The sequence below is a fragment of the Vanacampus margaritifer genome, chromosome 3, assembly GCF_051991255.1.
Source record: "Vanacampus margaritifer isolate UIUO_Vmar chromosome 3, RoL_Vmar_1.0, whole genome shotgun sequence".
NCBI lineage: Eukaryota > Metazoa > Chordata > Actinopteri > Syngnathiformes > Syngnathidae > Vanacampus > Vanacampus margaritifer.
The window spans coordinates 9704122-9730467 of record NC_135434.1 but is presented as its reverse complement, the minus strand read 5'-3'; the positions used below and the strand labels follow the sequence as shown (position 1 = coordinate 9730467).

At 42.2% G+C, this 26346-nt stretch overlaps 2 protein-coding genes across 11 annotated transcripts in view; one reads left to right on the top strand and one right to left on the bottom strand.

Moving 5' to 3' along the window:
* Positions 1–5807, top strand: part of sh2b3 (SH2B adaptor protein 3) — a 45718-nt gene extending 39911 nt beyond the window's left edge. For all 3 annotated transcript variants that reach the window (XM_077561408.1, XM_077561407.1, XM_077561409.1), the window contains 4 exons: positions 419–570; positions 701–915; positions 995–1172; positions 2483–5807. In XM_077561408.1, the coding sequence (XP_077417534.1) occupies positions 419–570; positions 701–915; positions 995–1172; positions 2483–2841 (904 nt within the window). In that variant the 3' untranslated portion in view covers positions 2842–5807. The remainder of the gene's footprint in view (positions 1–418; positions 571–700; positions 916–994; positions 1173–2482) is intronic.
* Positions 5808–6740: 933 nt separating this feature from the next.
* On the bottom strand, positions 6741–26228 carry atxn2 (ataxin 2). 8 transcript variants are annotated; one of them, XM_077561398.1, is made up of 26 exons: positions 25526–26228; positions 22823–22853; positions 22386–22445; positions 21976–22047; positions 21502–21652; positions 20865–20879; positions 18140–18294; positions 17950–18041; positions 16573–16761; positions 16324–16496; positions 14018–14278; positions 13019–13204; positions 12679–12843; positions 12503–12604; positions 12207–12277; positions 11783–12132; positions 11644–11707; positions 10686–10832; positions 10452–10469; positions 9941–10013; positions 9645–9838; positions 8260–8386; positions 7983–8174; positions 7689–7900; positions 7432–7609; positions 6741–7360 (listed from the first exon to the last, which is right to left on the bottom strand). In XM_077561398.1, the coding sequence occupies exons 1-26, from the start codon at positions 25618–25620 to the stop codon at positions 7332–7334; spliced, it is 3402 nt and encodes a 1133-aa protein (XP_077417524.1). In that variant the 5' UTR covers positions 25621–26228; the 3' UTR covers positions 6741–7331. The 8 variants fall into 8 exon arrangements, with proteins under 8 accessions (XP_077417524.1, XP_077417525.1, XP_077417529.1 ...); XM_077561399.1 differs by having other exon boundaries at positions 9947–10013; XM_077561403.1 differs by having other exon boundaries at positions 18140–18264.
* Positions 26229–26346: the final 118 nt, after the last annotated feature.

Here is a 26346-nt window from a genome sequence, read left to right as displayed (position 1 = left end):
TATATATACATTTTTGTTTACTTTTTTTTTGGGGGGGGGGGTCATTTTTGGTCTTCCGTAGCACCGTGTGTACTTGGGTTGGACTTGCAAGAGGAAGTGTGGGGGAGGTCTGATTGCCCGGGAGAATATCCAAGTCGTTCTCATTTCTGCAGATGTCCAGTTGAAGCACGCACACATGCACACACACAGTTCAAAGTTCATCCTTGACTCGTGTGAAAAATCAGATTACACTATGAGTAGACACACGCGAGTCATGAAGTATTTAGGAAACTGAACCAAACAGGTGCGATGTTGAAACAAGAGGCCCTTCTGCGTCATACAACATAACTTGTGGCAAATGTTATATAATTATATATAACAGTGTTTATTTAGAGCAACATTCATTTGCAGCAAATGTGTGTGTGCGTGTGTTATTCAGGTTGAGCAGTGTGGATCTGGAGTCCCTCCCCTCCCCAGCTGACAGCGGCGTGTCGACCAATCATAGGGCAAGCTCAGAGTCTGGGAGTCAAAGTGATTGGCGGCCCGCTTCGTCCCACCTGGCTCCCCAGACGCGACCCGTCACAATTAGCTGTATGCTTTTTGTCTGTTGTGTTTACAATTCACTTGACTGTAGTTGTTGAATGAATCAATTAAGCAATTTTCCTCTCAATTAATAGTTGGGTTGCAAAAATGAAACCTCCTTTGTGTTCCTCCTCCTCAGGCCCAGTCACCCTGGCTCTGCCCGAGCCGCTCATCCACAAGACGGATCACTTCCTGTTCTCGTACCCGTGGTTCCACGGGCACATCTCGCGCGTCAAGGCCGCCCACCTGGTTCAGAGCTCGGGGGCCGAGGGCCACGGCGTCTTTCTGGTGCGTCAGAGCGAGACGCGGCGAGGAGACTACGTCCTCACCTTCAACTACCAAGGAAAAGCCAAGGTGCGCCGGGAAGCCTCGCGGGAACGGGATTATTCGGGGTACGGGGTTCTGACTCGCCGTCTGTGTGTGCGTGTTGCAGCACCTGCGCCTCTCGCTGACCGAGTGGGGGCAGTGCAGGGTGCAGCACCTGCGCTTCCCCTCCGTCATGGAAATGCTCAGCCACTTCCGCCTCTTCCCCATCCCGCTGGAGTGCGGATCCGCCGGCGCCGTCACGCTCTCCAGCTTCGTCGTGGCCGGCTCCAGCCCGCCGGCGCAGGGTGAGGACCCGCCCGCCTTAAAACTGCCAAGTCAATCAGCAACTATTATGGGATGCCGAGTTGTGTTCAGGAAACAACCTGGTGGTCTTTTTGTTAGTAAGGTTATGAAAATTCATCATTTATATATTTGAATGGAGTTTAAAAAAAAATCTGAGCAACTTAAAAAATAATAATTAGGACCACCAGGCAACTGTTTTTATTTATATATTTAGTTATTGATTTATTTTTAGGACCACCAGGCAACCTTTTTTGTAGGACCACCAGACAACTTTAAAATAATTATAACAATAATAAATTTAGGATCATCTGACAACTTTTTATTTTTTTATTTATTTTTAGGATCACCCAAAACCTTTTTTTTTTGTAAGACCACCAGACAAATATAAAATAATAATAATAATAATAAATTTAGGACCATCTGACAACTTTTTTTTTTTTTTTGAACTACAATGCAACTGTTTTTTTAGGACCACCAGGCAACTTTTTTTTTTTTTTTTAATAGGACCGCCAGACAACTTAAAATAAATAAATAAATTTAGGTCCATCTTGGACTTTTTTTGTAGGACCACCAGACTACTTTAAAATTATAATAATAAATTTAGGACCACCTGACAACTTTTAAAAAAATATATATATTATTTTTTTAGAACTACAATGCAACTTTTTGGGGGGACCACCAGGCAACTTTTTATTTTTAATTTTTTTTTTCATTTTTAGGATCACCAAGAAACTTTTTTTTTGTAGGACCACCAGGCAACTTTAAAATAATAATAATTTTAGGACCATCTGACAACTTGTTTTATTTTTTTAGAACTACAACTGTTTTTTTAGGTCCACCAGGCAACATTTTTATTATTTATTTATTTATTTTTAGGATCACCAGGATTTTTTTTTTTTGTAGAACCACCAGACAACTTTAAAATAATAAAAAAAAAATCAATTTAGGTCCATCAGGCACTTTTTTTGTAGGACCACGAGGCAACTTTAAAATAATAATAATTTTAGGACCATCTGACAACATATTTTATTTTTTTAGAACTACAACTGTTTTTTTAGGACCACCAGGCAACATTTTTATTATTTATTTATTTATTTTTAGGATCACCAGGATTTTTTTTTTGTAGAACCACCAGACAACTTTAAAATAAAAATAAAAAATCAATTTAGGTCAATCAGGCACTTTTTTTGTAGGACCCCTAGGCAACTTAAAAAAAAAAAAAAAGGTTTTTGGACCACCAGGCAACTTTTCATGACACGTGTATTAGTTGCCATGTTAGTGATGTGTTCAAATGTTGTTCTTGGTGTGGCAGGTCAGCTCTCTGGCGCCCTCTTGGTGCCATTCTCGCTTCACCGCTGGAACTCGGAGCCCAACTTGGCCCACTGCGGCGCGTCTCGCTGCAGCCAGCCGCCCTCCTCTTCCTCATCCTCATCCTCCTCGTCCTCCTGCGCCGCCACGGGAGCTTCCGGCCCGCAGCCCCCTCGCCGCGCCGCCCCGGCCCCGCCAACCTCCGCTGCCTCTAACCCCGTGCGCCGCAGCGAGTCTGCAGGCCGGCGTCCGCCGCTCCGCCACGCCAACCCACCCGTCATCCCCCAGCGGGACTCTGACTACGAGCTGGAGCCCGAGCGCGGACGCAAGCGGGCCATCGACAACCAGTACATGTTGCTCTGACGTCCCGCCCGGCTCGGCGAGATGCGCGCGGGTTCGAGACCCCCTGCGGCTTCCTCACGAGTGTCCGCAGTGAATGTATTTTGATGTTTGAGACGGGCCGGGAGCGGGCGGGTCGTCTGAAAGCCCAGCAAACAAAAACTATTTTTCTACGTTTTCTAAAGGCAAACTTTTGAAAGTTGGCTTCGAGCAACGCTAGCTTAGCACGCGTCACAGATTGTTTAATTTTTTTTAATTTATGTTGGCCTCCTCCCGCCGCCTCCTTTGTTACTTTGCTGACGCTAGATCACTTTTTTTTAACAAAAAAAAAAAAGACTTTGGGGCGAACGTTCACTTTCTTATCCAAATACAAACAACAAACAAGCAAGCACTCTTCTTTCTCGTTTGTCTTCTGATGCTCTGTCACAACATTTCTCTTATTTCCACTTTTTTTCCCTCTCTCTGTGTGAAAGCATCACAGTGGCCAAAGTCAGCTGGCACGATCGAAAACGGATGCGTGGTTTGTGCTATTTGGAGAAGAAGATGCGTGTGTTTTGTCTCCACATTGTATTTTCTCATGCAATCAAAGACAAAACATCAACCAGGCCTTGTTTCACACAGAGACCCTGCAAAATTGTGATTATCAGCGTTTTGCGACGCCTCAAATTGTGGTTCGAGTGTCCATGTTTCTGCATCAGCTTGAGCCCCTTTCATGCAGAGATCATGCAAAATTAATCCACTTTGACACAGAATCCTGCGCACACTTACTCAAAGGCATTAACTTCTGCCTGTTTTGGTTCTCGCCTTTTTGACAGAGATCCTGCAAAATTGCGGCGAGTCTTCTACTCGGCCATTTCTGCATGCGTGCGCTTTCACGCAGCAACACAGCATCCCACAATTAGATGATGACGTCAGACGGTGACAATGAGGGAGAAATGTGTGTCATTTTAGATTGAGGAAAACCTTTCAGCTATGTTAGGGGTGGGCAAGGGGGTTTAAACTGGTCTGCGAGATGATTTTGTAAAGTAAAAAAAAAAAAAAAGTAATGTCGAACCAATTAATCAGACGGCCAAAATCAAAACATAAATTTGTAATTTCACAACCGGTCCAACCCTGAGCTAATATGAATTTGACACCCCTGAGCTAGGTTGTCATCTGTCATCCATTTTACACAGAACTCAGCAAAGTCTACATACTTCAACACGGGGACTCATCATCCCACACTCGCATAATTAGATGATGTCAGCATGAGTGCCGAGATTTGAAATAGTTGGCCAACAGCAACAGTTCAAACTTCACCTGTCCTGGTTTGCAAAATACCCTCGCGGTGGATATAAAAAGTCTACACACCCCTGTTCAAAATGTTTTACACCATTAACTTATTTGTTCCCAAAAATGTTCTATTTTATTTATTGCCATGGTCCCCAAAACATATTTATACGTGTTTTTTTTAATGCTAGAGGGCTAGAAGGCTTTGATGCAGCTTCTAACCTGAAGAGGTCGCTTAAAGCAATAGTATTGATTACAAAAACGGCCAGCAGGTGGCAGCAGAGTATAAGAGATCAAACAGGGCCATCTGTTAAATAATAAAGTTCTGATGTTTGTGTAGGCTTTCCTTGATGTCTTGTTTAAATGAAGTTGTAAATGACAGGAACAGTTGGTATATTTGTTGTGCCAGGCCACAATAATGGAAAACAAATACATACCTGGCTTTTGAACAGGGGTGTGTAGACTTTTTATATCTGCTGTAGGTTTTCACAGCTCTAATTTGGCTTCAGTTGGAAAAAGGTGGCAAAATGCTAATCTGCTAAAACATTACACTTCCAAACTTTAGTCACACTTGAGTCCAAAAATCAAAAAAATGGGCTTAGGAGGGACATCATGATCGATTCATTCCAACAGGGTTACACACCACCAAAAAAAACAAAGTAAATACACCGATCATTTTGTTTCTTCTGCCTCTGATATAGACGATATTAACAAATGAAAGCCTTTCGCATTCACTAATGTCGCCGTTACAAAATATTTCCTATATTTGTGACCCCAAGTGCTTCGTGGTGCGTTCGAGTACCGTCACGCATGTGCACATTTTCTTCGGGTGAGTTATGAAAGTGGGAGTGTTTGTTTTTGTTTTTAAAACATGTCCAACTCTACTTTTTTTTTTTTTTTTAATTAACACACAGACGGGTAGCATTAACAATTTGGTGTGCGACGTCACCATGACTACAAATCACCAAATCTACGTCCGCCACGCTTTTATTTTGGTAGCAATGGGATGTCTTAACACTAACGCACGTCCTGTTTTATTTTTTATTTTTTTTCCCGTTTTCCTTTTGGCACTTCAACAAAATGGACGAGCGTGATGTTGTTCTTGCAACTGTAACATGTTGACCCATCACGAGTCGTCTCTTCGCTTTAAAAAAGAAAAATTAAGAGTGTGTCGTGCAATATTGATTCCACATAGCCGCAATGTTCTCATGCTATATAAATATATATATATATATATATTTTTTTTTTCATCAGAGGTGGGGAACCTTTTATATTTTCTAGTCCTCTGAGGGCAAACAAAAATTAAATGAACAAATATGATGCAACAAGTGTTGCTTGTTCAGTATGATGAGCGTTGATGGGTTAAGTGTTTTCTTAATATATAGAACAGTTCTTCTGTTTTTTTTTTAAAGAATTGCTCCATGTTGGGTTCCCCAGCCCTGCTTCAAGGCTTCTTATCAAAGTTGCTTCAGCCACTTTTTTTTTTTTTTTATTGACCATGATGATGGTTTGATGCCATTGTGCCTTGAGTTGATCTGAACATTTCCCGTTAAATAATTGAACATGTTCTCAATACTGTTTTGTGTTTACCTCAGCACTGTAAAGCTCCCCCCACTTCCTCCCCATGACCATCACCAGAGCTTTTGAATGAAGATGTTGTCTTTGTGCTCGCAATCCCTTTCCATTCAGTTGTAAGCCTTCTAAATTATATATCAACTGTACATTGGACTCCTGTCTTTTTCTTTTTTTGTGTGTAAAATAAACCTAACCAGTAACCACATTAAAGCCTCCTTCCAACCGGTTTGGCTTTAAGGTAGTCACAATTAACATATTAGATTAACTAAGAAAAAAGATTGAGAGGAAAAAAATGCAAATAATGCATTAAGAAAAGTTTTGAAAACATTTACCAACAATTGGGATGACTCCCATAAGTCAAATCAGAAACGTCAAAAAAGTAGTTTACGGAGCAGCAAAATAGGAATTTTACACATTAACTCATTCACTGCCATTGACGGCTATAGACGTCAAAAATTAATTTGAACTATTTCTATTCGTTTAACATTTTCCACTTTTGTTGACAAGAATATAAAAACCTAGAAAAAAAATATTGTACATTTAAAACAAATATAAAATTTGTGATTAATTGTGAGTTAACCATTGAGGTCATGCTATTAATTTTAACCGCCTGACGCGCCCCTAATTTTTAATCATCTTAAAAAAAAAAAGATTAAAAGAAATATCGAGGTTTTCATACTTCTGTAAACAAAAGTGGGGAAAAATATCAAACTAATAGAAATAGTTCAAATGAATTTTTGACATTTAAAGGCGTCAATGGCAGTGAATGAGTTAAAAGGAAGAAGGAAAAATCATTACAAGCATACAGCAATTTTACAAGAAAAAAAAAAGGTAAAAGGTGATAGTGGTCATTTTACATGACAAGAACACAGATAAAATCACAGAAGTAATGATTTTCATTTGGGCAGATAAACCCCTTAAACATGATTAATTTCGGTTACTTTACACTAACATAAATTTACAGGTCATTTTATGTGGCTTCAAAGTCCAAATATGTAATGAATGAGTATTTATACAAATAAAAGGTATAGTTGTATTGTGGCAAAAGATTCCTTTTCCAAGAAACACACAGCAGTCGGTTCAGTTTTTAAAACTTTTTTTTATTTTGTAGTTTTTTTGGCTAATTTTTTAAATTATTTATATTATCTACAAAGTAAAAGTTTTAACTTAAAAGTTACATTAGGGTCAGGTGAGAGGTGGGTTGTGATCACCGTTATTCTTTTTTTCTTCTTCTCATAAATAAACACTCATGTTTGTTGTATTTTCCCTGTCGCTGGCCGTTTTTTTAGTTTGGTTAGACATTTGTAGTCTTGTAGCAGCAGCATCAGCGATACAACAGTAACATTAATACTGTCCGAAAATGGGTTGCGTTTCTTTTCTTTTCTTTTTTTTTTTTTTCCCTCACCCTGACACAAGGTGCAGACAAAGTTCCAGTTTAATTCTTCTTCGGTCACAGATTAGTTTTCTCTTAAAACACTCATCAATCACTGCATCGTCAACCTATTAACATTCTCTTATTGCCTTGTCTGAGGGACGAGGGAAGGAGGACGGGAAGTTGATGGGGAAACATGTCGGGTGAGGAGGAGAAAGAATGAAAGAAGGAGGGAGGAGGGCTCCTCATCCTCATCATGAATAAACTTTCCGCTCTCTGGCGCCATCTACCTGCCATCTTACAGCTGCTGCTGGTGATGAGGCTGCACTGCAAAAGCCAAAAGACACAAAAGTCAACACCAGCCGAAACCTGGAGAAGAAAAGTTTTTTGCTGTTTACCTTGCGGATGCGCCAGGTAGGAAAAGGGCGTGGTGGAAGAGACGGGGATGTGATTGAGGGCCGTCTGCGCCATGGGGGGCTGCGGGCCGCCCGGCGGGCCCTGCGTGGCCATCAGCATCATGGGGGCGTGGGTGGGCGGCGCGTGGTGAGACTGCACCATTCCCGACTGCATGTGCGCCTGACGCAAAGCAGCACACAAAAGACTTCAGCCGCCAATTCCATGATTCATCATCTTCATCTTACTGCGTTGCGCTTACTTGCTGCACATGTGCCATGTGGTTAGGGTTGTACCCGTGCTGCACCTGCTGCGGGTGGATGTAGACGGTCTGCTGGGCCGACGGGAAGGACGCCTGCGGCGACTGCGGGTTAGGCCCCGGCGTCATGGAGGGTGGCGTGGGGGCCAAAGCCGAGTACATGGGCTGCTGGGATTGGTTGGCCAGGTGGAGAGCCTGCGCGGCGGCGGCGGCGGCTGAAATGACACGAGGGGAGAACGTGACGTTAGCCGAGCGGGCGGATGCTAAGGGCCCGTTGGGAGGTGCAAATGTTGTCACCCGCTGCCGCCTGAGGGTGCTGCGGGTGCTGCACGGGGCTGGCGGCCGGGTGGTTGGGCGGGCCCCCGTGCTGAGGCGGCCCCCCTTGCTGCCCTTGGCCTGTGGGCGTGGCGGAGGGCTGAGGGTGTTGTGGGTGGGGGTGCAAGGTGGCGCTGGGGTGGGGGTACTGCTGGGGCATGGGGCCAGGAGACACTGAGAAACAACCAGAGGGCGACGTGAGACGGCCGCCGCCGCCGCCGAGGTGCATTGTGGGAGGCAGCGAGGGGGCGGGACTTACCATACATGGTGTGCGTCTGCTCTGGGTACTGCGTGGTGGAGGAAGACACCAGGCCGGGCTGGCCGTGACCGTGCGGCGCCATCATGCGGGCGCTGCCCTGCATCACAGGACTGAACATGTGCTGCGCCTGGAACACAAACCACGTTCAGATTTATTTGGGGTGAGGTGGAAAAGCACAACATTGTCAGTAGGGGTTTGCAAAAAAAAAAATAAAAAATTCTCATTTACTACGATTTAGAATGAATATAAAATGTCCCAAAATCGATTTTTGTTAAAATTATTTGAAACTTTGTGTGCTTAATGAGAGCGCTGTTCATGTTATACACAATTTGGCCACTTAGAGGCAGTGTGGTTCCGCACGTTCTGATACACTGTTAAGTAGTAGCCACTTCACAGAGTAGAAGAAAAAAGTCACGATCCAGTTATGACAATAAAATGTTTTTTTTTTTACAGGGTAAAAAGAGCATATGCCGGTGAGTATGTTAGATGCTTCTCTGTATACATTCCTGGAGCGTTTTTTTTTTTTTAACGAATAGCCGTATTTTGAGTGATAAAAGTACCGCGAGTAGCGCGCTAATTAGCGTTAGCGAGTCAATGGCGCTTTCCCTTGTGCGTTAGCCTTGAGCTAGCGGCGATCGGGAAACAAGCTAAACAAAGTGTGTTTGCATTTAACGTGTGCACTGTGTAATTGACTTCATTTTGTTGGTTTCGATTTAAAGCTAACCTCAACTGGAGTGTAATAAACGGCTTGATACTGTAACAATAGTATTCTTCGTTTGGGTTCATGTTGCTTGGGGGACTGATTAGAGTGAGGGAATACACTAAAGGAGGGCTAGTAAGAGCCAAGAATAACGTAGTGTACTGTGTTGAGTTATGCAAATAAATACAAGCAAGTCATTGCTTTAATCGTCCACTCTGTATGGTCAGTGAGAACTGAGAACGGAACAGGGTCAAACAGATACCAACATTGGACTCTTTTTGAGGGACTATTCGCTGTCTGCTAAACTGTACTCAGTCTACTCAGGGAGGGCAGAATATATAAAAGTTATAAAATTTATAGCTAACTACAGAGAGTAGCAGTTGTGGTCCACACACACTTTTTGGTGGGAAAAGGCACTTTCCTTCAAAACTTAATAAATGTAATTAAAAAAAAAAACATTTTAATATTTTCATTTGTCATTCTGTGTTGCAAACTGGACTGTAGTAGATCATGACGATTCTTTGCACATCTATAGCTTGAAGCAGAAATAATTGTTAATCAAATCGTTGTCAATCAAAAATCTGAATCAAATTGAACCATGAGACAGTCAAAGATTCCCACCCCTAATTGCACAACAGCAAAAATAAAAAATAAAAAATGATGCAAATGTTTGCCGTAAGCAGACCTGAGACTGGTAGTGTGGCATCTGCTGGACCAGCTGCTGGCTGGGGAACTGCTGCGGGCTGCAGGTGAAGTACTGGGCCGAGTAGGCCGGGCTCTGCGTGATGATGGGCGGCCCCGCCGCCGTGACCTGGTGCATGAGAGTGGGCGTGCCCGGCGGGTGGTGCTGGTCCGACCTCTGCTGGGTCATGTTGGGCACTGGCCAAGCAAAAGAAGACGATGGGGCCGACATGCCAACGTTTTTATTTGAGCTGTTCGATGGTGATGTGCTACGAGGATAAGAAATGAGGCTGTTCTCACCTTTACCTGGTCTGTACGGTTTAGACTGGTTGACGGTCATGTGCGGCATCTGGACCTGGTACATCGCTGGAGACTGCACGGAAGGGATCAAGAAATCAAATCAAGATGGAGGGAATTCTTTATGTGCTTATTTTATACACAATCGTGACATCCTAATTTCTATTAACAGTCTAAAAAAAAATATTAACTCAAAAACAAAAGACAAGCATTTTTTTTTTTCTTACCTGGACTCGCATGCACTACTTTTTGTGTGTGTGTGTTTTTACGCCTTCCTGTCAGTAAATCTCATGCACTTTTATTACTGAGGCAGAAATTAAACCCTAAGCAGCTTGAAAATTAAAGTTGTAAGAGATGAATTGCAATAAGAAGTTGGCAAACCAACATCTGAATGCGTTAAAGTTGACAAGCAAGCAAAACATCTCAGAGCTAATTGGGCTTTGACAAAAAAAAAAAAAAAAGTAAATAAAAGGATAAAAAAATAAATGTAAATTTTAGGAAAAAATTCACAAACCTTCCATATTATGCTTTTCTAATGGAGCAAGAGAGAGAGAGAGAGAGAGGATGAGGAGCAGGGGGAAGAAAAGGAAAAATGTGTGTCTTTACATGTGTCTGATGTTGGATCACCAAGTTGTTCTTAAAGCAACACCAGATAAATAAAGACGTCAGCATTTACACGGCGGTGGGACTTTCACGTCAAAGTCGCCACGGCCGGCCGGGTCAGCTGTGACAAAGGACGGCGTCTCACCTGCACTCCGGGACTAACTGGTGTGAGAGGATACATCTGCGGGAAGCACACCGGCTGGCCGTAAACAGTCGGGGGCTGCTGGACCACGATGGAGGGGCTGGGCTGGCCCTGAGGTCGCGGGGGGGTCGGGGTGTTGGCTGGTTTGGGCTGCCGACAAGAGACGGATGGACGAGAAAGCATTCCGTTAGAAACGCCTGTTGATTTCCTCAAATAATGGCCGCCGATCTGATAGAGCCCGGGCCACAATTAATCACTGAGCGTGCAAGTCAGTAACGGCTGCACCTCAAATAGACGCCTCATTACTCCCGCAGGGGAAAAAATAAAACTATGTTACTATGTTACATTTTATATTGAAATATTGTAATTTTTTTCTATGAAAATGTATGAATGATTGAATACTATAAAATATTTTGTATACTAATATAATGTGTATTATATAAAGAAATTATAAATAAAATACCAATTTACTATAATACATGTTGTATTGAAATACTGTAGATCATTTGATTATATTGAAGATATTTAATATTTCATCCCCAAAAACCCCCAATACATTTTATGTACAGTATGTATTTTATTCACTTATACAGATAAATGCAAATAGATATAAAACTAAATGATATTTTGTATTTATTATAATAGAGGTCATTTTGAAAAAAAATTAAGAAAGTGTGAAAATGTATGAATGATTATTGAATATTATATTATGAAATTAAATACTACTAAATAATCTTATTTTATATTTAATTATATTATAAAGGTATATTTAAAATCTCAATTGGTGAAAATACTTTATAGTTAATGAATTGCATTTTTTTATTTTAACATATTACATATTTTCCCCAATATTTAATGATCTAAGGTACCCAATAATCTACATTGATAAAATATGGATACACCCTACCTATGAAATTTTCAATTTGTTGTGTGTCTAATGTCGCGGTGGCGGCGCTCTCACCTGCGTGTTGAACCTTGGCTTGAACTCATTGGCGTTGGGGTTTAAGGTGGACTTTCTTACTTGACTGCATGAAGGAAAGCAGCAGATAAAAGATCAATTTAATCATTGGCGTTATTGAACTGTTCCGACTGTCACTCACTCTTGCACCGCCTCCTTCTTGTCCTCCTTCTCTTCATGCTTGTTGGGCCCGCCAAAAGTAGACATGGCCGTCGTCTGAACCCCCTGCGAGGTCACGTCCAGCCCCGCCGCCCTCTTCTGGTCCGGGCCGGAAGGAGACGGGGACAGAGCGGCGGGGCTACCGGGCTTACTGGTGTTGATGGCGCCCGCGGATGGGGTGGCGCCGCCACCGCCGCCGCCGCCGTGGTCTTCAGGGCCCGCTGAGGAGGTTTTGTCCAAGGAGGCGATGTCGGTAGGCTTGTCTGCGGAGTCTCTTGGCGGCTTACTGGCCACGTGGTCGAAGGCAGGATCCGGGTTGGAGCTGGACTGCAACTGAAGAATGAAGGACCGACAAAGAGTTTAGGGAGGTTTGAGGAATTAACAACATTTGAGTATAAGACACTCACCCTAAAATCTTCACTAAATTTCTTTAAATTGTCTATTTGTTTCCTGTGGTCGGGTGCCAAGGAAGGGGGACCTGTAAGGAGGAAAGAATATTTAAGCCAGAGATTATTGATCTACCTCTTACTATAGGTCAGTTGCATAGATTAATGATACATTATTTAAAGTCAAGCAACCATTTTCAGACCACTTCATTGAAATTGGATCATTTCCAATAGTTGGGAATCACATATCAGTCATCCATCAAACTAAAAACTGGTTCTAGTTTCAGAGTTTAAAGGCTGACAAGACTTTGGACTACCTTTACACAGAGGTCTATTGTTACTGGAAGAACTGTCCTTCATGCCGTCTTTGTTGGTTTTGGGGGATGTTTGTCTCGTCTCCTGGACACGACTTTCTTTAACTGTAATACAATCACATGTTAATAAGAACGAGATGAAGCAGTTGCGACAGTTACGTCACTCGGGGGGGCCTTACCATCTCCTGACAGAGAGGCTACCATGTTAGGGGCGGGGCTCGGAGCAGTCGGGGAGGAAGCGGACGTCGGTGCGGCAAAAGACTCCGCGGGAGCTGCTCCGGTCTGAGGCAGAGAAGCGGAAGCTCCTCCCATATTGTTCTGACGCGGGGAGCGAGGTCTGTGAGCTGAGGAGGAAAAAGACATTTTTCACTTATGTCCACATGTAAAGCTTAATCAGTGTCAAAAACAATCTATGACCGGCGGGTAGACATAAACTTCCATGGGAAAAAAAAAAAAAACATTAAGAAGGAAAACGCTTCGACCTAGAATGAACCCTGAGGTGACAACATTCATTGATACCTCCGCTAACGACAGAAGACCAAGTCCCTCCTGAAGAGTTGCCTCTGTTGGACGGAGTCACCGGGACTTCTCCGGGCGCATTGTGAGAAATGAGATCTACCCCCGGGGGCATCCCCGTGGTCCTGCTGGGGGGCACTCTGTGAGCTCGGGGTGTCCTCTGGGATTTCGGAGACATCCGTGGCGGACCTACAAAGAACGGAAGACAAAAGGCATTTGAGAGAAGAAGGTCAAGGGTCAAGCTGCGGTCGCACCGGGAGTGCCAGCATGCTTGTTAGTAGCTGAGAAGTGATTGAACCACACACAAACACAGCAAACGTCTGAAACCGCAGCCAAGTGAAGAGAAGAGGGGAACAGGTGAGATGGTGTTGAAAAAAAAAAAGAATTGACCAACAAGCAGCTTATGAACTGGTGACCCCTCAATGCAAGGTACTGACAGAACTGGGGCAGAAAATAAATGGGCAAACCAGTCGCAGTGGCAAATCCCTATTTGATAGATGACATGGAACATGCTCCAGGGGCTCATAGAAAGTCTTTTATTTGCAACTTTAGGAAAGAATCATTTATTTACAAATGATGCTAGAAATTCAATGTTGCTCGCCGCATTGATTTGACATTACAGATGCATCAGATCCCATGTGCCACGCATTCATATGGGGAAAGAAGCATCCATAAAATAAATGATTAAGTTTTTTTTGCATTATTCTTAAATGAAACACCATCTGGAAGATCACCGCCCCATTGGTTTAATGGGTCATTTAGGTGACGTGTTGCTTGTGCCTTGCCACTTTCAAAAATACTAACAAGTTCCAAATCACTCTGCAGAAGTGAACTTCATCTGACACTATTGCTCCACACGAGACCTGGGCAAATTTACTTTTGAAAGCAGCTTTTAAACTTTCTAGGACATGTTAAGCGTCACTCTGTGGTTAAGAAAGACCAACCCATCCACCTTCAACTCATGCCTATGCCCAGGTCTACGCCACACACTGATGTGGGTACCTTCTGAAGACATGCGTTTGGGCAGAGTGGAGGCCGGCGACGAGGGCCCGTGGAGGGGAAAGGGAGACGAGGAGGAAGATGAGGAGGAGGAAGGGGAGGGAAAGGATGAATGAGAGGGAGGCCTGGAAGGTCGAGAGGGGGGTCTGGAGGGTGGCCTGGTGGGCGTGGTGGCCCGAGGAGGCAGGGAGGAGGGGCCGGACTGGTAGCGAGGAAGGGGGCGGGAGGAAGGAGATGGACAGGGTGAGGGCCAATGGGATGAACCTAAAAGAGGGAAGGACAAATGATCAAGGATGATACACTACGATGAGCAATTCACACGGGAAAAGAAGAGTACAGCGAGAACATAAGGACGCGTGCAACAAGGCTTTGAAAAATTTAAACGGAATAAATAATAAGGGCAAATGTAATCTTACGAGACAAAATGACCTGCGGATGTGGCACGCTACAGGGCAAGGAACCAGGTTTGTAACTAAAGTGAGAAGAAATGGATGGCAGACCCTTCACAATAAAGGGAGGAGAACTAATGATAATAAAAAGGTAAATAACAAAAATGGCGACAATTGTGCCCAAACCGAATGTATACATAAATTAGAACGCGGTGTACTCTATCACTAACCTACGCTAACGCAGTAGTAAATTTATAATTACAGTAGGGTTGAAATGACTGGTCCATTAGTCAACCTTACCGCTGTGCAATAACGTCAATTAGCCCCCAGGTGTTTTGGCATTAAAACTACAGACACCTTGCGGAATGCAACAGGTGGTTGGTTGGTGCAGCAAACTAGTTGTGGTGCCTCAAGCGTGACAACATTTTTGACTATAAATGAGATCTAGGCTAGCATGTCCACTTTAAATGACTTATAATACGCAATTCCATCCTTGGCACAAGTGTTATGAACGCCAATCTGACATGTCAAGTCGGCTGTCAGGGAATTCAGCAAACGCTCTCCGACAATGATGACAATATTCTGGAGTGTCAGCTTAGGCGACAAAAGCAAAGAAAAGCGCTTGTCGATCAGTAACCTCTTTGTTGTGAAAATGAACAGTTAACGTCACCAAGAACTCATTCACAATTCAAAGAGGATGTCACTGATTCAATGACGTCGACGATTGTCACCTTAGACTCGACCACGGCGGGGCAATTAATCGAAATGTAATCGTGATTTCAATTTTGGCTTCTCACAATCTTGAAAACACTCTAATTGTAGATAAACGATTAACACGTCGTGTGTCACTAAGTGTGCTTGAGATGCTTATTCACGGTTAGAATGAGTGCTAAGATGCAAGGCAGCAAAGGATGAACGAATCTTTTTAATGAACTAATTCTAAAGATTCAGTTCACTTAAAAGAACAGTCATGCCCTTCACTACTGCCTGACGCTCTTGCGCTTCCTTTATAGTGCGCCCCCTTGTGATCTGATGGATAAGCCGCACCTTTGTATTAGCCGCAGGGTCGAATGAAAGTGAAAAAAGTAGCGGTTTATAGTCCAGAAATGACTGTAGTTGAGTTTTAGTAGTTGAATAAACACAAAGCTTTGAAATTGATGAATAATCGCTTTATTAATTGTAATTTAAAGATCAATCAAAAATAATCGTGATTATTTTTTATTAATTAAATGAAAAAATTTAACTGTATGGCAGTAATTAACTCTTTGACTGCCAAAAACGTTAAATAACGTTTAGTAAAATCCTAGGGAGGAGTGCCAAAGACGTTAAAAGACGTTTGTTTCAAAACAGAGGTGAAACTAACCATTTTCTATTGTTGATTACTGAAAAACGGAATAAGGTAGAAACAAACTTTTTTTTCTGATGAAAGATCAGAGTCCAATCTTTCATTTGGTAGTATGTGTGTTTCCATAGTCCAAACACATAATTTTCTGTGGACCTTGAAAGATCAGTCAAAAATGCTTAAATCGGCTGGCACCCACGGCATCCCTTTTCTGAAAACGTCTGGCAGTCAAAGAGTTAACCATGGCCACTTGTGATGTCGTATTTTTGCGCCTCACGCAAACAAGTTCATTGTGTGCTGTAGGTACCGGCGAAACTTGTATGTCAGACTGTTCTAAAACCACTGCATTGTTATTGTGAATGATAGCATTTAAAAAAAAAAAGTAATAAATCATTCATTTTAAAGTGTTAATTTTTTTATTCATTTTAATTTTATATGACAAACTTCTATTACTAAAGGAAGATGGAAAACAGGTGGGAACTGCTGACCTGAAAATGGGTAGGCCATTTTCCACTGAAAATGTCGGCTGTAAGGGAACACAAAGCATCACAGGTGTGTGTGAGCCGGACCATCCGTACCTCCGTTCACCACCCTCTGGTCGCCCCCTGGGCTCTGATTGTAGTCATGCAGTCCCGCACGAGGAGCCGAAGGCCCAGCTGAGTTGGGAGTCAGACGTGGGGAATTCTGACGTCCGGGCCCCCATGACATGGCCTCCCTGTTTCTCTGACCCGGGGGGATGTATTTGTTCTCCCTACACGCAGACACACAATCAATACGATGCTGCCTCGGCCCAGTGGCGCTTGTCACGGGTGCGAACCAAGTATCACCTGCTCAATGTGTGCATCTCTCTTTCCCCTCTCACCACCGCGGTGAATTTCTCCTCCTCTGAGCGCTCGTCGTTCTCCAGGGCCACGCGGGCCTTGTATGTGGAGCTGGCTTCAATCTCCTCGGCCAGCTGGGCGGCCCGCGCTTCCCTCTTGAGGAACTCCTCCGAGTTGTCACGCTCAAGGGGGACACTGGGAAGCAAGGTCAGGTTAGAATACATAGACTCAGTGTTATTGATTGCTTGTTTGTTAGTCATCTGGAATAGTAAAAACACTTGAGCTAATTTCACACACACACACAAAAACAACAAATAAAATAAAAATTTGGGATGCACAAAAACCGATAACTAATAATTTAGAAAGTGACAATGTCGATAACCGATAAGTAAGCCGATAATTGTTTGCCAACTTAACTTGAACCTAAATATACTTTCGAGTCCTAGTATAAGTCTAACATGTACAAATACATTGAAACATTGTGCAGAGCACCATGAAGCTGAATTTTATTGATATATCTGCATCAAAGACAACCAGTAACTCATTTTGAGTTTGCCAAAACAAAACAGTCATGTTTTAAAAAATGCAACAAAAAAACACCAGGGTAATATTTTGGGGAGAGACAGTAAAGAAAGCCCACACTAGCGACTGCCATGTTGCTCTTCTGTGAACACGAGGTCGCGCGCATTATGACGTCACAAATATGTCACACTAGGATAGGGGAGGGGTTGAGGAGTTGGGCACAACTTTTCAGCCACAACCACAATAGATGGACCAACGCGGCAAGTTGGCCAATTGCTTTATTATCCGGTTTATCTGTATGACGTCAAATTGGCCGATAATTATCGGCCACCGATATTATTGTGCATCCCTGTTAAAAAATAACTTGCCATCGCAAGTACAGATATCATGACATAAGGTCGGGTATAAACCGACACCCATCTCTAGTTAAAATGTGTGTGTAAAAGTTACTGAAATAATTCTCTTTTTTTTGTCATCTACAAAATTAACCAATTATCGAGCAAATTAAAAAGCATTTCTTTAACTTATCTATTTTTTCATTATTTGCAATAAATAAAAAATCAAAACAAACATTACATTAAATTAAAAATAACATTTTATTACACAATTAAAAAAAATATATATATATCAAGGACTTGATAATGTAATGTGGCCATTTTTTTGCTCACTGTTACTTGAGGCATACTTTGTTTATTCTACATACTGTATACATTTATATAAGCTGAAACGCAACTATCAAGTGACGTAAATGACCAATTCCACATAAAAAATACTTCATAAAAATTAAAGACAGAAAAACTATTTAAAAGGGAGGGAAAAGTCATGTTAAAAAGCACATAAACACTGACAAGGTATTCTTACGTATATGTGGAAAGGCTGCTGTCATATGTAGACAAGACACCGTACTTCTCCTCGTTGTACTTGAACATGTCATTGGGGTCCCACCCATTTGACTACAACAATAAAGAACAGGTTACTATTTATGTTCTACACATTGGAAAAGTGATGCCTCGACGGGTGTTTGTTGTGGCTTTGCATCTTGTTTCCCCACCACATCAGTATCCAGCGACTCCAGGCTGTCAGAATTGTGGGTCTCGCCGCCATCCCACGGCTCGAGATCTTTCTCTTTGTGCTCGCCATTGATCCTGCCACTCACTGCGGAGTCTGTGAAGGTATCTGAGACACGCAAGGATACACCTTTATGCTCTGCAGACACACAAACAGGCAGGGGAACCGCACGCTTACCGCTGATGCACCAAAGCGCACATGCCTTCAAGTTTTTCGATGAGGGAAAATAAAATTGCAACTACTTGCAACCATTAACAAAAGTAACATCATTCTATACCAAAATAAAGATCTACTGATGTGGTGTTTGTAATGTAACCCTATAATCTGTGCGAGTCTTGCAATTAGCGGTCATTATTGTTGGGGCAAAATAACTAAACTGATCAGTTGATCAATGCAACATGTAAAAGGAAAAATTTGGAGGAAGGAAGGTTTTTAGATCCACTTATGTAAACGGAAGAATATGCATAGTAAACATAGCTACCAACAACAGCCAAAATGATGCACATCAGCTACGTTTACTTACATAGACACTCTAATTAGTCAGAGTTAAGTTAGCAGTATTCTTTATGACTGCTGTCCGTCATGGAAGCACAAGTTGCACACACAGGGTGGGGGGTGAGGCGAAGCAAGCATGCTTTAGACTGCAGTCAATTCGTGTGTTTTTTTCATTGAAAATTCTGACATTTGAATTCAATTGTGAGTGAGCACTTTGAATTTTCTCATGTTCTAAAAGTGAGTTTAAAACCTGTTGCTTTCAATGGAAATGAAAGTGGTTGGTATGCTGCGCCAGGTGGGCCTGTTCTCATTTATGAACTGTTGCATGGTTAGCCTTGTATTGTTGAACTAAAACTAAAATATTCAATCTAGCTGGAAACAGGATGGCATGTGTATAAATGTCTAACCTGCAATGATTTTCAACCTTTTGCAAGACTCTACTACAGAAAAATGCTTTTTGGTGGAACCTGGCTGATCTTCCGCTGAAAGCAACATGAAGCTCAACTACAGTGGAACCTCTTAAGTTTAAAACACAAATTGCTCTTGGATACTGGTCACCTTGAACATTGTTATGGAAAATAATCATTTAGCATGTATTAACATAAGTTTATACTGTATTAAGGACACCTGTATTTTCTTTAACAATGAGCTTTTCACTTCTCGTACATGAAGCAATATCGAAGTGACCTTAACTGCTCGGAACAGACTTGCTGCTTGCTTTCCTCTCTAGCTGACCCTCCCTTTCTCCTCCCAAAAAATCTCTAACGAGGCAGCATAAAGAATCTTCCCATGATTCTTACTGCACACTCTCTCAGAGACCACTATCTTGTAAACTGCTGTTAGAATTGTGTATATTTGAGTGTCAAATATAAACAAACCCAAAAGACAAATTGTTTTCCAGACTGTTTCAGTCATCTCGCCGAACTACTGAAAATTCCACATCTTATTCAAATTTCGATAGTAAAAATGGAAAAAGGCCATTCCAGAATTTTTTTTATAACATCTATGTAAACATATGAGTGTTGAGAACTAATTCTAACACAGCAACAAACGCCTTTTCATTTTATTTTTTTTACTTAAAGTGTTACGTAGGTTGTAACATTGAAAACTGGTTGTAACTGACGAGTAAACATACATCAACCAAGGACGGAGCCCTGCCATAAATAGCAAAAATACGAGTACTTGACACCCGCCCACAAAATGTACAAAAATTTACTCTAATTATACCACAAACCATCATCAAAAAAAACAGATGAGCGTCACGACGCTGCCAACATTTTCACCCGTGTTCGAGTTGTGAGTGTCAACCACACCTATCTTATGACGACGTTATAGGGTGTCCCGTTTCTCAGAGGAGTTGGTTGGTCTCACATCATGGCGTGACGACAGCTGCAGAATATAACATGCGAGCGAGCGAGGTGCAGCTTGATTTGGGGCCAAGTCTTTTTCACGTGACGTCACAAAAAAACTCAAGATAAATGCCGACCAATGTTTACCGAGTGTGTTTGACGCGACAGCATGATAAAATGGCTGTGATGAAACCTGCTTTGGGAAATATTTAACACCATCTTGGAAACCCATTATCATATAAAACATGACATCAGATAAGACGTTTGTTTATATTTACGGATGTTTCCTTGTTCCTTCTACCTATACACGTTGGGACAAATCAACTCGCAGGCCGTCACCGTGCTTTTTGAGCAGTGAAATTTATGACCGCGGCCGCCAAAACTGTTGCATGGTAAGATGTCTTTCTTTACACAAATAAAAAACATCTGAATACACTAAATCCCAGACCAATCAAATTACTACGTGAATACTTAACCTTTTGGGCGTTGATGCCAGCAAATGGGGAACCGTATAATACACGAGTAGAGGGGACATAAAAAAAAACATAATTGCATTGTAGAAAATCTTTTTCTTCTTTAAATTTAGCAAGTATGACTTAATCATCGTATTCAGATGTGCTCTACAGCCCGGAAATGATGGATGGTATTTAATCGTGATGGGAAATGGCCTTCAGGGCAGTTGACTTTGGAGGTTCCACTGTTTTTGATTCTTAGTTTTAAGCCGCAAGATGAAGCAGCAGAAATCTTGAAAGAATCACCATACAGGGCATGAGCAGCAGCACGAGCGATTGCAACAGGTTTGATTTTCAAGTAGAGACAGTTGGCGGGGACAGCAAAGGGGAGAGGATAAAACAAACATATTACCTGTGTCTGAGGAAACTAGACCATGGGAGAGCAAAGACAGGTGACAAAGAGTCAGAAGGTGGACTGACAGAATGGCAGAATGGTGAACAACTGTCTACGTACACAACACATTATGATATGCTTTGTATAAGTAAAGGCACTGCTTCATATACAGGAACATAAAATAAAAATTAGCTATGGTGTTAGCAATGATTTTTGACACCTTAAGAAATATTGCATCATAACCAGTCCCCCAACACACTCCACACTGTAGCACCTGTCCATTTCCAGGCAAAAACCTGGCACACGGTCGATATTTCTCAAAGGAGAATTGCATAGGTCAAGATGAATTAGACGTCATTCAGTCTTTATTGAGTGCCCTCGTTGCACAAGGGCTTCGGACCAATCGATGGGTCGCATTAGTCGTCAACCGAGCCGCGTCTCAAGAGCAGACACATGACAGAGTCCCTACTTCCTAGTTAACACACACTGATCAATACAGTCGTGCGCATGCAGTGATTCACTCACTCTTGTTAATTTGTGAGTGAATTCAAGGTGACAAAGTCACCTTCTCACACTGAATGCTTCATGGGTTCTCTCGGCGAGGCTGAGTGTACGTACAGCAATGACGCTGATGAGTCAAGTACATGTTGCATACCTTTCCTGGCAAAGTTGAGGTCAACGTCTTTGAAGGACACAGCGACAACATCACAAGCCTTGAAGACGATGCTCTCCACAATGTCCTCTTTCTTGGGGCCCACACTCAGTTCTGGGCTCTTCCTGTGGGCTGCATCCAACACCAGGTCACACTGGGGGACAACACACCCAAAAAATTTAAATCACACTAAGCTACATTTCCACTTTAGTAGTGTGTCAACTTCAAGAATCGCCGTTGTAGACTTTTCTTTCAACTTCTTTAAAAAAAAGGCAGAAACTTTTGCAATTGTCTGGGTTTGGCATTTAATTTGTTGACAACAAAATGTACTCCCTGGGTTTGCACTGAGCAAAGTGGCTGCCTAAAAGGGAGGATGAAGGGCCACGTATCTCTTATCCAAAAAAGGGCATTCTGAAAGGAGTGGACTGTCAGCATCACCTCTGAAGTGAGCCTGAACTAAACCGGCTGCCATCTTACCTCTGGACCGTAAGTCTTGAACACTCCTTCATAGACGGCTCCATTTTTCACCTTCAGTTCACACTTGGTCCCCTGCAATCATCATTCATGTTTTCACTTGGGTGAAAATTCATCCACGCACACACACTGAATTGTCAAAGTCAATTCACACGCTCTTAAAGACATGTCCAGAAACCATCTGATGCGAAACATCCTGATGACTGATCCAATGCGTTTTGTTAAAGCAAGCAGCCGCCTAAGCAAATCGCCCGGGCTTTGTTTATTGCCGTGCGGACATTTTGAGGAAACTACAGCTAGACTAAGTCATTTACAGTAATCATGAGTCACATAATGTTATCTTGGACTGCTGGCTTTACTGCTGTGTCAAGGTTACGCACAATTCTGCCGAGTTATCTTGACAGTGAACATACCACAACTGATGTCAAGACGTGGACCATCCTCATGTTTGCATACACTCCATTGAAAATAACCTGAAGAGAAAATACACGCTGCAATGAATTTAAATAACATTAATTTGTTCTAAACACACACAATTTCTCGTTATATATACTTTTTCACTGTGTATTGTATGAATAGGATCAAACGTGAGATCACGGGGGGCAAAAAATGCTTTTATTAAGAGTAATTACAAGAAGTGCAGTTATGTGTCACTTATCTTGCAGCACAATTGTTATGTGTTCTATTGTTTACTTTATAGTCAATCTGATGAATCACGTTTTCATGCTTTGCCCAACCATGCTGGACTCATTTAGTAGGAAAACGGGCTACATTCAAATAGCTGCACAAAGAGACTTAGCGGCGTACCCACAAACTTGCATAAATCAAAGTGTTCAAACAGGCTACTTACCGCTGCAGGACCTTTACCACTGTGTCTTCCCCTGTAAAATAAAGACGATACAGATGACAAACGTTCCCTCTTGTGTTTTTACAAGCAAAAATGAAGTGATCAAAGTGTTCCCGTTAGAGGAGAAAAATTCCAGGACACTGACATGTACATCACTAACCACGATTAAAACAGTGTAGACCACACACGCGCACACAAATTCAATGAATCCATCAGTTCTCGTAACAGCATGCAGTACATGAATGCAACACGACAGCTCAAATTTCCCACAACTCTTTTTGAGTCACGTATCTAAATTAAGATTAAAACAAGTTAGGTTTAATGTGTTGAACATATTTTATTATTTAGTTATTAAGACGCTTACACAAAAACAACGCCTTGAAATGGTAGACAAACTTGTGTGTGATGACAAACTTGTGTTGCTAAAATGGTGGTTAGATGGTAAGTATTCCCAAATGTTAGTTGAAACACTGATGTCAGTCCGTTCATCTGTCCATCCATCCATTTTCTGAGATTCAATTTAATTATTTGCACTTCATTGAAATTCCATGAAAATAAGTCATTTATTTTGGGTGGGACTTTTTCTTGCCACTGGAGCGGATAGTTTCGTTTTGTTTATTTATTTAAATTCATTTTACTGTTTGTTCTATACAAAATATGTATTTTATGACTAAATGGAAAAAACGATAGTAGAAAATTGGCATTAATTTCATGCCATCTTAAGGGAAAGTGCTATATTGGCATGCATGGGTATTTCTTAACCCGTCACTAGTTCAACAGAAATTTGATGTATCTAAAGTACTAGTGGTATCAGTCGGTTGGTATCGGTATCTGTTCAAGAGTCGAGTACTTGTACTAGTGTCGGCGTGACAAAAAAGTTGAATCATACATCCCTAGGTGGGGGGATGCAGATATAGGGAGACCAGGCAAACTTTACTCAAAATAAAAAGTCCTGAGCTGAAATTTGAACGTAAAACCTCAGAACTGTGAGGCGCATGTGCTAAGCATTTGTACAATGTGCTGTTTTTATTCCTAAAAAAGTACCATTACAGTATTATCCATATGGATAGATGGATGTTTAACCCTACAGTACATATACAATTCAACCAGAGGACTTGATCGGATTGAACGGTTCATATTGCATGAAAAAAAAAAATCTGATGCAGATGTCACATATGGCAAAAACATAAAATAATAATAATAAAATAATTGGATGGATGCATGGATGGATGGAAATGACCAGCAATGTGACCATAGCCTAATAGGAACATACTTTAAGACTAACTGTAAATACAATATGTATTATAATAGTCACATCCACGTCGCACCTTTCTCTTACAATGTAGCAACGCTAGAATGCACTTTACTCATTGAACATGTCCTCAAATTCAACAAAATCTTCACGTGAAATAGACTGTATTCTTACAGTCAAGTTCAAGACACGACCTTAATTAAGTGTCCTCAAATGCTAATTATTATTCTGATTAAATGCACTTTATTACTATAACCGCAGCCTAGAATATATCTTATTTAATTCGCGTGTCATGGAATGCACCACACTCTTGTAAAATGCACTGACTTCTTATTGTGTCGTCCTAGAATACACCTCACTGAGTGTCCTCAAATGCACCTAATTCATTTGGTGAACTACACTGATTCCTTATACTGTAGTCACCTCCCAAAATGCACCTTATTCATTGAGCATGTCCTAGAATGCACCTTGCTCGGCGGCTGGAAGGTGGCCAAGGTATGCAATCACATGCCGCTCACTCGCCTTCAGTATTAATCAATAGACATTAGATATCATTAAACATCTTGAAGGGGTAAAATAAGCTTCCTTTTCCACTATCGGCTCGTATAAATCTCCTATCGATGCACAAATGGAATAAATAGCGTCCTACTCTGTCATGTGCGTTTAAATGTAACACTTTTTTTTTCTTTTTCTTTTTTTTTTTTTTTTAAGACGGCCTCAATGGAAAGCTACGCAGTGAACAAACAGGGCGTGCTGTACTGTGCCGGTGAGCGAGTGAATCAGAAGTCGATCTTAAAAAGAATTCATTTTGCTGACAGCTATGCGATCACCTGATCCTTCGGGCATCGCGTTTAAAAGTCACACTTGAAGGACATTATTATTTCACATGAGCGGGGCGACGTCAAGGTTGACAGATAGCTTACTCGACCATTTCTTCGCCCTCATACACGCCCATGCGCCCTAGTTGGTGTATCTAAACGAAAAATGAGAATTTGCCATCTTTGACATGAACGTTATCGGCAGTAATCGGTCAAATGGTGCGTTCAGGTACATCTGATTAGCGTTACCAAGGCCAACGCGTTGTTACTCGCTGCAAAAAAAAAAAAAGCTAATTAACGCAAGCGAAACCGACGTTAACGAGTGGTTTGTAAACAAATATCCTGGGGAGGAAAACGGATTGAAAACACAGGAATAGTGTGGAAATTGTGACATTAATGTGCAATGAGGGACGAGCGGACAGGCCGCGCTAGCTCGGTCGCTCCCCGGGCGACCAACACGTCGCAAGGCCCTCACACTCCTTTCACCCCCAAAAATCGCAAACAAAGCGGGCATGTCATCTCTTGAAAACGACACCGCGGATAGCGAAATGTGAACACGTCCGGGAAACGGATCACAGTACGCCAAAGCGTCATTGTATTTTGTCGCTAAATTGACTGAATCAAATTTGCACCGACCTGCCCAGATTTTGTCGTCCCCCGCCGCTCCCTCCGGCACCAGCGGCGTTGCCACCGCCGGGCTTGCTGCGATTTCCACCGGCCTTCATTGACATGGCGAGCCCATAAAAGACGGCGTCTTAAAATGACCAGCTTGGCACCGCAAATTCTCTCAACGACGACGAGACAGCCGTGTGTGTGTTTAGTGTGGTTGGTTGTGTGACAGTTAGCCGCCGCTGTTAGCACAGTCCCAAGCTCTGGTGGCTAGCAGGCTAATGTCAACGTGCCTCAGTTTTGAAGGAAGATGCTATGCTAACAAGCTAGCGGGGCTAGGCTAGCCCAATTAGCAACCTGTACAATTGCTTTTAAAAGAGGGAAAAACACGACTTTAAAAAGACAACACGTGAAAACGGCTCTACTGAAATAAATACGGGCGTTGAACCTCTTGCCAACGTGCTGCGTTAATCCGAACGAAATTACTTTGTAATCTGAAATTTGATTTTTAGTGCTGTCTCGGGCTGTTTCCGTTGCTAACATCGAAAAGACCAAAACAGTCTGAAAGGGGACAAAAAATGGCGGAGGGATATTTGACATGCGTAACGACACTTGGCGTCCGAAACAACAGAAAATTAACCGTACCACGTTTAATGGCAACGCACCGCTATAGCGAACAGGCCGTTAAAGACACGGTTAGATGAAGCAAACACGGTCGCACTAGTGCATTTGAAACAAAAGGGCAAATTTATGGGACTATTTTCAGGAAGTCCTCCAAGGCTGTGTTGCGGCATCCACGTGAGCCGGCGAACACACCGCATACACATGCGCTGCTATTGTACCGTAAC

Bases quoted from the DNA above. Each gene is read 5' to 3' on its own strand.
- atxn2 (XM_077561398.1), bottom strand. From the start codon at position 25,620: ATGTCAATGAAGGCCGGTGGAAATCGCAGCAAGCCCGGCGGTGGCAAC. The intron at 12,605-12,678 runs GTAAGGCCCCCC...ATTGTATTACAG, and splicing joins AGCCTCTCTGTCAGGAGATG to TTAAAGAAAGTCGTGTCCAG. The intron at 7,610-7,688 runs GTAAGCGCAACG...GCTTTGCGTCAG, and splicing joins ACATGGCACATGTGCAGCAA to GCGCACATGCAGTCGGGAAT.